This window comes from Hipposideros armiger, unplaced genomic scaffold (assembly GCF_001890085.2).
Source record: "Hipposideros armiger isolate ML-2016 unplaced genomic scaffold, ASM189008v1 scaffold_101, whole genome shotgun sequence".
NCBI lineage: Eukaryota > Metazoa > Chordata > Mammalia > Chiroptera > Hipposideridae > Hipposideros > Hipposideros armiger.
Genome location: NW_017731451.1, coordinates 3,608,750 through 3,620,455, shown reverse-complemented (window position 1 = coordinate 3,620,455; position 11,706 = coordinate 3,608,750). Strand labels below are relative to the sequence as shown.

At 40.1% G+C, this 11,706-nt stretch overlaps 1 protein-coding gene across 2 annotated transcripts in view; it reads right to left on the bottom strand.

Moving 5' to 3' along the window:
* The window catches only part of METTL24 (methyltransferase like 24), a 108,220-nt gene that overhangs the window by 62,320 nt on the left and 34,194 nt on the right, over positions 1-11,706 (bottom strand). For both annotated transcript variants that reach the window (XM_019646360.1, XM_019646361.1), the window contains exons 3-4: positions 6,961-7,100; positions 3,357-3,585 (exon numbers count right to left, since the gene is read on the bottom strand). In XM_019646360.1, the coding sequence (XP_019501905.1) occupies positions 3,357-3,585; positions 6,961-7,100 (369 nt within the window). The remainder of the gene's footprint in view (positions 1-3,356; positions 3,586-6,960; positions 7,101-11,706) is intronic.

Below are 11,706 nucleotides of genomic sequence, written 5' to 3'. Positions count from 1 at the left end.
GGAAGTCCGGCTCCACCCAGGTCGTCCCCCTCGGCCTGCATCTTCTCTGTATTAATTCTCAGCAGCTTATTTAATTTCTATACATCACAGTATTTACTTTCTACATAATCGCAGCAAAACTGTTCAGTGCCCCGAGGCAGCAAACAATAATAGTTCTCTACCACCATGTCTGAAGGACCAATTGCCCTTCAGTTTCACACAAAGCTTTCATTAAAAACTACTGACTGGAATTAGGTGCAGTTAGCAACTTCCAGAGAAATCTCTTAATATATTTTCCCTGAAAACAAAGAAAGAAAACGTTTTCTATGAAATTAGGTAAAAATTTCCTGAAATTGTTCATACGAATTCTTTGAATTTACAATCGAATGACTAATTCATGCCAGACACCCTCCTGAAGCCCTTCACACTGATCTAATTCCCCAAAACAATCCATTTAGGTAGTATCATTGTCCTAATTTCACTGACGATCAAACTGAGCAGTCATTTAAGACTTGCCCAGTGCCAAAAACTAGCAAGAGGACCCATGCCTCAAACCTAGATTAATGAGTTTACAGAGGTAAGCTCTAACACAGTTCTGTTATTCATATTATCCTTGGCATGGTTAAGACTGAAAATAATAACAATTTCTCATTAACCAGCCTGGATTGTTTAGGATACTCTGTGCAATAAAGACCTTAAACAAAAAGCATACATTATGATTCATATGAGCAGAAATTTCATATTCACTATTTCTAGTCATATTCTGGAAAAATTCTAATACGTAGTTACAGCAACAAGCGCTTCAGCAAAAACAGTGAATCATTTCAAGTAATACTGGATTCAGATGATATTATTCTGTGACAGGCTGGGCTTCTGGTTCATGTGCTTTTGCTGACGCAGCTGCTCTCACTTGATGCTTTAGAAAGGTTTTTTGATTTATAGTTTGAAGTTAAAATTTCAAAGAGTTTAAAAAGCACTACAAAAGCTATCTGCATCTCTTTCTGTCACCATCTCAGAATACTGTCTTCTATTTTGCCTGCATTTTTGCCCAAGTGCCTGGAATTGAAGTATGATAAGGAGAAGAAAAATAACAGCTTAACATGAAAAACATCACCAGGCTATATGAGATGTTTTAAAGTCATGAAGTGAAACAAAACAACTAAAACCCCTTTGGTGACTATAGTCACTTTCAGAAAAAAATAAGTGAAGACGGGAAGGCAAAAAGCACTGCCATTTTTTAGTTTAATTTTTTTTGGGTTTTTTGTTTTGTTTTGTTTTGTTTTTTGTTTTGTTTTTGCTTTCCCTGCCAGAGCCATGTCCTATTCACCAGTCTATGTACATGCAGAAAAATGAAAACAGACCCTGCTTACTACAGGCCAGAAACGAGGTTTCCTTTTACTGATATCTCATGGCTCCTAGAAGCATGTGCCTAAATGGGAGCAATCACTCACCGATGGGTTTAGTTTTGTTTTTGTTTTAAAGCATTACAAAAAAAAAAAATCTCTAAAAAAGGATATCAGTCTCTTTCAAATTCTTCAACAAGGGATTTTTTTTTTTAAGTAGCAAAAACATATCTGACAGTTCTAAGCCAGATCTCTTTCACTAATACTGGGGGGGTTTCCTATTGTTTTATTGCAGTAAAAATACAAATAAAACCATTTTAAAATGGTTTTTATTTTTAAGTGATATTATTAATATTTTTAATAAAAATAAGTAGCCTTAGGAATGTAAGACATTTTCTAAAACATTTCTCCTTTCTAGGTGTCAGTATAATAAATGTTTCTGCTGTCTTAGGGGCAGTGTGGTAAAGGCTTCATGCTTCATCTTCGGAATACAGGTTTGCCTACTTCAGCTCCCACGGAGTTGAACAAGCACAACCGAGGTACAAACCTAGTTGTCTGAAAGCACATTTTCCACAGGCAATGTGGCTTAGATAAATTACATCCACAGATCATTTCTCACAGTCTTATTTTATCCTCACATTTATCAAATCTTTTGCTAAAATATCATCAAAAAAAGTAAAATGGCTTTAGGTTTCACTTCTTTACTCAGTCTTTTCTTTGAAGAGTGAGGGTGGATAAGGCCAGGATGTAAAGAGCTTTAAGGAGGAGCAGCAAAATGTCTAAATGAACACAGAGAATCAGTACTTAGCTCTTTGAATAATCTCGAGTTGACATATTAGAGAATCAAGCCTGTAATTTTCAGCTGTAAAAAAACCAGGTCTATGAAGGCAAAAACAAAGTTCTGGAAAATGTTCTCGCTTCTTTGGGTTCTGTTCAGAGATTTTTACCCCCAAAGCCCTATGTATTTTTCATTAAGTTTCCTAACTATTAAATGCTAGTTACTCTCAGTGGCAAAGCAAACTACAAATCAATAGTTAATCACATGTTAAAAGAACAGCAAATTCTTTGAAGTTGTTCTTGTAGAAGCTCCTGCTGTCCAATTAAAGGGAGTTGGGCTGTTTTCATTTTGTTTTCAGAGGAAAAGGAAGAAGAAGAATGCAGAGGAAAAGCCCTTTTATTAAAGATCAAGCAGCAAACTCAAGTTGAAAATTGAGTTCCATGTATACTGATTTTCAGAAATACCCATTCCGGCATGTTCTAAATTACATGCCATTGCTGGCTGGGAATAAAAGGCCAGAATAGGCCAAGCCCAAGAAAGATTGGCAATCAAATACAAGCCAACTACACTCAGGAGAGTTTCTCTAGTATCTGCCTGCAGAATGCAATTAGCTCAGCTCTACACTAAAAATTGCTTTTAAGAAACACAGTTCAAAGTTTCTGTCTCTTGTTTACTACCCATTCACAATAAAATATTTGTAAAGATCTGACACCCTTTGACATAATTATATCAGTTGCAATATACACAATGTCCATTCAATTTTACAAAGTACATTTTAATCAAAACTACATATATTTTCTGACCTTCAAGAGCCTGGAGACTCAAAACAGTTGTTACAACAATGAGGAACATGATACACAAGCAATCTGTTATCAAACATGAACTCTGATTACTTTTGGTATCTGAGGCTGACATAAGTAGTTTCCTCTGTCTGGAAATTTTAAATCAATTGCAAAATGGAAATGGTACTCAGGAGTCGATGCCAGAAGTAGGTTTCTTCGTCTCCTTGCCCAGTCTTAGCCAAAACCTTACTTAGCACAACTCAACAGCAACTACAATTTTCAAATCAATTTAAATATCTCTACCCTTGTGAAAATGTTATATCTACAGAGCTGACTCTATAAATAATGATGAGTGATCTGTAAGGTTTAAACTGGACCTTCAATTAGCCAATCCTTGGTTTGCATTAAAAAAAAAACAGGTTATAAGTTTGTTCACTTTATTTATTTATTAAATCAAATGAAAAAAATTTTTACCTTGTGATGCCCAAATTCATTCAAAATGGTTCCCAGTTTTCTGGTGTTGCTATGTGGTTTTTGGGCAGCAACAGCTGGATGGGGGTCCCGCCAGTCAATGGACAAGCGGTGATACCAAAGGCGCTGATTCTCCAGAATGTGAGCTGATTTAACACTAGGATCAAAACGATGCACTTCACATCCATTGTTGGCCATGCTAACCTCAAAGTGGGTATCATCACTTCCCAGCCTGTGAAGAAGTAGGATGGAAATCAACAATGAAACATGTAATGAAGCAAAAAGTGTTGGACTGACAAAATGACAGTTCCAAAGCCAATTTTCTTAGTTACATCAAGCTTTCTTCTATTTTAACACGTGGCTGACTGTACACATTCTATAAACCTTCTTTCACAAAAAGCAAAAAGAAAAAATTACTCTTTTTACATATAAAGCACTGATACATAAACAGATGTACAGTATATCTATGGTATTAACATTTCATGGGCGGGGTGAATAGGAAAAAAATTGTCTTAAAAGCACCCTTGGGTCCGTTGATTTTTGGGTTCCTCATTCATGTATACTATGAGCTCCTGCTGTGCTACTTAAACTATTAGATGAAAATTTTTGGTTCCGGAGCTCATTCATTCCTCTTGAAATGTTCGCTGCTACTGGAAGTCCCAGATTTTCTGTATAAAGTATTGGCTCTTGTTGCCTAACTGTGTGTCCACTATCAAATATTCTCTGTCTTATGCTGAGAATTTATGTCTTGAAACCAAATGGTGCAACTCCCCAGAGAAGAGATGAAAAATATTTGCCTATGTATCATCCCGTCTCAAATTTTCTCTTCCGCTCTCTCTCCTACCTCTGAAATACAATCTTTCACATGAAGGATGAAACAGGTGATTTTTTTCCCTACTTCACTTTAACTACCTCTCTCATCCCCCACTCTCCCCACCCTACCCACCAATAACCCCTCCACTATACACACAGGCAGACTTGCAGGGCAGGCCCCATCTGAAGTTATGAATAATATCATCTAAATCCACAGCCTCTCCTCGTTTCTCTTCCCTTGCCCTTTCTCCATAACACAACCTTCCTTTTCAGTGCCTTTCCTATCTTCATCAGTCTATTCTACCCTGCTTCAAAACTGGAAAGTATCTGATTTTAATTTTCAACTGAACTTGACACAGAGTGCACTTTCCCAGAGAAAAGTCTTTTACATTAACCATAAAATAAAAGGCTTTGACGCCTAGCAAAAAAATTTCAGACATCAGAGAGAAGGTGAAGGTGATACCTGTTCTAGTTCTTGGGGGTGGAAGGAAGGTAAGAAGCGGATCAGAAGGCAAGGCTATCAGCCTTTGTCCTCTGATCCTTATGTCCTCAGATCCCTTCCTTCCTCTCACTCCAGGAAGGTTACAGCCAGCTGCAACTGCATCCGTCATCCTTGGTTAGGCTGGAAATGCCTGGGCACAGCAGTGGCCTGGTCTTGCTGCTGCCACAGCCCTGGGGCTTGCAGCACGTGCTGCCTGGATGAAGAGGCCACATGACCATCTTCCACCTGCCCTCCCCTCCTATCTCAAAACTACCCTAAGACTCCCAAATGCTAGGAACCCAGGGCCCACATTTCCTGTTCTTGTGCCTCGTTTCAGGAGCAGCACTTTACCCTGGGTTTCTTTCTTCCTTCAGCATCAATTGAGATGCTGTCATCCAACTATTATCTGCCCCCCAGAGAAGCAATTCACTTGAGAAAAGGGGATGCTTGTCTGGACCCCCAGTCCTGGGTAACAGTGCAATCAACATATACAACCATAATCCAAAGCATCCATTTTTAGGGCATAAGAAATATTTTCTTTAGTTTCCAATTTTCAATGAAGCATTTTCAGGTTTTGAATCAAATGTTGGCACTCATAATCTATTCATTTCTTTTCCCAGTGCAATCCAACTGTTCTCATATGCTCTTTACAATGTTAATTTAGAATAGTGAACATTTAAATGAAAATAAGAAACTATCTTTTTGAATGTAATAATCTGAAATCTTACAGGAGAACTATCTTATCTAATGGCTCTGAAGTATAAAAAAAGCAAAAGGGAACTTTAAAATTTTCTCCAAAAACAGCTTTCCCAATTTCACTTTACTCAGTTATACGCTTTAAATGAAATTATTCTAGGGTATAAAATATTAAGAAAATATAAAGGCAGTTTGGAGCAAGAAAATAGGACCAAGCTGAGAGCTCCGATTTGCATGTGGTACTATGTGATTATTTTTATGACCTACTTTCATACATTTTTAATATGATATAAAATAAACTCTACTGTCACAACTTCCCATTCTTCTTACAGTCTTGAAGCATAGCTGGTGGGCTCCCAGAAAAAGAGCTCTGTTCTAATCAACTGGCTGAGCAATTTTCTTCCTAATCTTCAAGCCTCCAAATTTAAATCACAACACAACCGGCTTCCCTCCTTAGTCTCCTTACCTCAAGCAATCATTTATGTAGCAAATGTATCCTGAGGGCCTACTGCTTACCAAGCTCCACTGATATATACCATTACTCTTCACTTCATAGAAGAATGTTTTTATTATCCTGGAACTCTTATTTGAACATTTTTTTGTTAAAAAAAAATCCATGATGACTATAAGAATTCTTGTTTGGTCAAGTGTGACAAGCGATGATCACCCTCTATGCATCTGCACCTTTGGGGAGGCCTCCATAGCACCCAAATGTCTGCCCCCAAGGCTAATCTAGGATTCTGGTTGGCAGTTGTCACTTATGGGCCTGAATGTAAATCGTAGCGGTGATTAAACCTATGGGTGAGGAACAAGCATATAACACTTCTTGGGGTCCTCAGTAAAAGTCCTCAGGGATCTTGTCTGAGAACCTAACCACACAGCTGCTATAAATAGTCTATGGAACAGGATGTTCCAAACAAAAGTTACTCTCTCCTGCCTTTTTTGTGAGACATATATCATTTGTAAGTTCAGGACTGTTTAATGAGCACTGCTGTATTTGGTGAAATAATTCCATTACTTCTTAGTCACCCTTTTATAAAAAGCTCTCTAAATCCATGTGTACATTTGGGTCATTTTTCAGGCTGAATAACTGAATATCAGTATTTCCCACAGTTTTGACAAAATCTCATGGTTTTCGTAAGAGTTTCCTTTTCTTTCCTTCTTTAATGCAAAAGTATACACGGATTTGCCATTGGCACAAAACATAAAAATCCATTTGCCTTGGGTCCCTCATCATAACTGTGTATAAAATTTCTAATATCCTCACTGTTCTTTCTTTTATCTAGGTTCATTCTTAATATTCTGCTCTCTCTTTATAAGGATGCTCTAATTCTAGCTGAAAATCATTGGTTTCATCAAGAGGATCACTATTGGGTTGAAAATGGAGGTTGCCAACTTCCTACCAGCAGGATGGAGAGAAAGTGGCCCTGGCCACTTAGGGGGATCTGCATGCAAGTATCCACAGATACAGAACAGACAGACGAGTCTGAAGTGACAGCAGGAGGCAAAGCATAGCCCCTGTTATACACTGCACCCATTCATAACTCGGTGTTGCTGAAACGGCCTTGGCCACCTGCGGAACTGTTTTTATTTTCTTCTGCTGTAAAATGTACTTACCCTAAAGAGTAGAGACGGCACTGCTTGTTGCGGATTTGATGAGCTAAACCAAACCTGTCATCTAGACAAACCAACCAGGGCTTCTTTGCAGGGCTGGAGTGAGTAGCCAGGCTGTCTGTGCTCATGTGAGCACATGCAATCTGTAAGGATTGGAAATCGATGTAAACAATTTGAAGCGTTGGATGATAAATGGCAGGTGGGGAATCACTGCTTCCCCATCTCTGAAAACCATACAAGAGAGTTATGTCCTTCTCTACTGCTAGCTATGCCCCTCCCCAGGGAAACACAAGCCTGCTATAAAATATTCTGAGGAATTCCAAATACCAGATTATAAGTAACCTCGTAGAGACAATAGGCAGGTTTGAAGGGAAGCTAAGAGCTGCAAGAGCCATATACACAGAGTGCGCAGGGGAGAACAATTCGGGAACAAAGGTGGCAGGGAGGAGGGGTCAGGAAAGGCTTTGCAGAGGTGGCTTCACCTTGGAGAATGAACAGAAGTTGACCAAGAGGCTGAGACCAACAAGGGCTTTCCAGATATGCAGAACAGTGCTCCTAAAACACAGAGGTCTGTTTACTCACAGGGTTCCCATTAGAAGCTGTGAGATACAATCACAGGTCTCAGAAGGATGCTAGATTCCTTATCTCAGGCAGATAAAGTGGGGCCACCATGGTCCAGATAGGTAGCATGTGCTCTCCAAGGTAAACAGCCAATCAGGGGTCAAGTGAAATTAATCCTTAGTCCCCACTAACAGGACAGTACTCTTTGTGATATACTGTTCCCAATGAGCTTCCTCCTGGGGGAATAGAGCAAGGGCCTCAGCCTGGAAGGAGGCTCTCCCTGAGCTAACCAAAGCACTTCTGTTAACTCACCCGTCAAAATTAGATAAGAAAACCAAAGGGAACGTGCACCGAAGTCAGGCAGAAGCAAGTCTCTAGTTTCAAATGCACATTAAGTAAATATACTTTAAAGGAATTTCTGACTTATGTTTGAGGCTGACACAGTGTGCACAGCTGAGGCTGCTGGAACCAAAGAAAACAAGTCTGTGACCGAGGGATTAACCTTACTGAACAAGAGTCTTTGCCTCTAATCCCTCAAAACTCTCATAGTCATCATGATGCTCCACAAATCATGCAGCAGTTCTTGTCAGATCACAGATAACAGTCCACTCCAGAGGCAAAGCATGCTTTGAGTGAGGTTTATTGTTTTAATTCATTTAAAAACATAACAGCAAGCAATTTTGTTCTTAAGAATAAATTCTAGGCTGGCCAATTTTCTAAACTTTTCATCTGAAAGGGGTATGTTTTGTGGCACCCACTCAACTAATACAGCATCCCGTTTCCTCTCGCTGTCATCTGGGGCTGGCCCTGCAAAATCACCCTCGCATCTCATCAGTGACTATGAGAGAGTCTTCTGCTAGGATATGGACATTTTAGAGGGAGACTTAAAAAGTGAAATCCTAGGTATTTATATTCTTTTCTCTCAACCCAGTAACTCAGCCTACAACCACTGTTTAAAGGGAAAAAAAATCATAATAATAATAAATGGGATTGAATCTTCTCCCAAGCAACTAGTACAGAATACATTAACTGGGTGTGTCAATGTATTAATTTGTATAATGCATTCCTATTATTCTCCCACAGACAAATGCAAATTATTCCTCTGCCTGCCCACCTCCTCTNGCAATCCTGTCTAGCTCTGGGGTTTATAGCTTCCCATGTCATTGTCATGGGGCCACTCACAAGTGCCCCCCCCATCTGGCCCAGGAGCCTCTTGATGAAAGTGATCAAGTTGACCCATTATGGTTTTCCTCTCAATCAGGGATCAGTAAACTTTTTCTGTGATCGGTCAAATAGCAAATGTTTTAGGCTTTGCAGGCCATTCGGTTTCTGTTGGAACTCCTCACCTCTGGCTGTCACTCAAAAGCAGCCACAGGCAGGAAGTGAACAAGTGGTCATAGCTGTATTCCAATAAACTCCATTTACAAAACCAGGCGGCCAGCTGAACTTGGCCTGCAAGGCTATAGGTTACTGATCCCTGCTCTATTTGATTCTAAATCAAAGGTAGACCAGCCTAGAAGAGAGTGTTTACTTAAAATAATGCAAAAGATACAGATTATGATATCTACAATATAACCGGCTTTGTCATCTGGGTGACTTGGGCAAATATCAGTCAGTGTTCCAGCAGAATCCAGGGGGGTCCTTCCAAATGGCCAATTTGAGAAGAATTGAACAGACTATTTACAAAAGTGCAGGCAGGGTTTAAGGAAACCAATAATGAATAATGCAATGCCTATGGCTGGTAGCACCAAAGAGCTCTTATAAACTGTATGCCTGAAGGAGCAAGTAGAGGGAGACATTTTTGAAACCCAGAGAGGAAAACTGTATGCAGAAGGCATTTACTAGGGGAACATAGCCAATCCTATCACATCCAGTCCTATTATAATACATACCCACTCAACTGTCAAACTCAACAGGAAGACATAGAAAAAGGAGGTACGGTTGGTCTACACAGGCCAGTTTCCTGGGGTACAGAGCAGGAACAGGGTGGAGAGTGGCTCTCTGGGGGCAAATGGAAGTTCTCCTGCATGGCATCCTCTGGTGAATCAATGTGGTGAAACTATAGGATTATCTCAAGGACCCACAAACAGTATCCTTCTTGCAATCTGGTATTCCGCATTTCCAACAGAGTGTTGACCATGATACAGCAGCTGGAGTAGTGAATAATGTAAATTGAGGGGTCTCAGGTGTGGATATAATAGAAACATACAGAAAAGAGATGCCCTCAGAAGTATTCTGGCTTACTGCTTTGGTTGAGCTATTTAAAAAACATTTCACATACAGCAATGCTCTTTCTTATTGGAATCAGTGTGACAGTAATTTGTGATCATTTCCCTAAGGAAGCCACTAGCTTTTATCATCTCTTTCAATTATCATTTGTCTTAGTTTTGTAGTGCACACATCAATATTTGTCCTTTAAAAAATTCCACAAACAGAATTCTCTGATCCCCTTAAAACACCAATGGCTGTTGTTTAATTGAACAAGGCACAAAAAAACCAAAAAACGCTTTTTCTTTTTTTAAAAAGAAATTATCATTATGATTTTACCCCCAAACAACTTCCTTAACTCCAGGGTACACTATCATCCATGTGCTCCAACTATCAAGTGGCCAGAATATCAGGGAGGTGGGAACATGAATTCCTAGTCCTGTCTGTGTCCCCAATTCCTCTCCAGACAGTAAAGGAGCAGCTTAAGCAGAAGGTGGTTAAAGGTACTATCATTTGGGTCTGGTTTGTTTGTCCCCAGCAGGCTTGAGCTCAAATGTCAAATGGAGCATACAGAATGAGACAATGAGTTGCCACAGAGGAGCGGCCATGCTCCTAAGCCCCTGCAGGAATGGGGACGTGAGGGGAGGGGGGGGGTCAGGGAGGGGAAGGGGTGCCTCTATTCCTCTGCAATCCATGGTCTGCTCACTAAGCCACCAGGCCACTCATACAAAGGATCCCCTCCCCCAGCACAGACCGGCATCTCAGGAAAGGCAGAGCCCCGATTTCTGAGGAAAGGAAGTAGCCCTCCTCTTGTTTGTGAAGGCTTTATCTGGTACTTTCTCCAGGAAATGTAGATTGAAAAGTGAGCTCGCTTCTTCTCATGAGGAACAAATGTTTTGATTACATAGAAAAATTTCCAAAAATTAAAATTAAGGAGAGCAAAAGATTCTATACACAATGAACTCATGTTGTTTGGGGGTTATTTTGCAGACATCTAGGTGAAAAGCGATCACTGAGTCAGTCCAAGCCAGTACACAAAGATAATAGATTTGGCTCGAAAAAAANGGGGCCCTCTGGCATCCCAAGCCAGCTCTTAACCAATGCGCCACTTGGCTGGCCCCATAATAACATTATTTTGAAAGGTAAAATGTCAAGGAAGGAGTTGTGTTTTGTTGCTTTTATCACAATTTGTGTGTGCATGCGTCTGTGTAACAACATTAAATATAATAAATACTATTGTTATGAAGTTGTAAAGTCTGCATCTCCAGAGCCCAGGTTCTTCTGTTATTCTCAAAAATAGATGAGTAGATGATTAGATAGATAGATAGATAGATAGATAGATAGATAGATAGATATTAAAACATATTTAATTTTTCTTTTCTAAAACAGCAACTGTTGCTTAGTTTAATTTTGCACTGCAAGGCACGCTTCCTGGAGGCATATGGTTTGGGGGTTGCCATAAAAAGCTAGATCTGGAGCCTTCCCTTAGAACAGAGCACTGTGTTTATGATTTAACCATTAGTTAGCAGCAGTGTATCATCAACTCCAGGACTCAGAGCCGTAATCATGGTCTTTCACAGTACAAAACAACACCTAATTCAATTGAGTTTGGTATTTTGTACACTCTACCCAAACACCATAGTCTCTGGTGTTTCATTAAAAATGCAGGGCCCCAATCATGCCATCAGGGTCACCACAGTGCACAAGTCCAGGGGCAGCATCCCCATTGCAGTCAATGACACACTGTCCCATGCTCTGCACTTCTGTTCCTGAGCTCCCTTGGCCTGGGGATCTTCCCCACCCTCTATCCACCCTGCTAGAGAACACACCACTCTTTTGCCCCCTAGCTGTTTACCAGTGTGAGTGGGTATTTAATCCAGGTTTGGTATCCTAGCCAGTGTCCAGCACAGTGCCAGCCACGAAACAGGTGCTCAACAGGCGCCTGATGAACTGAGGGAAGAATACATCAATGATGAACAG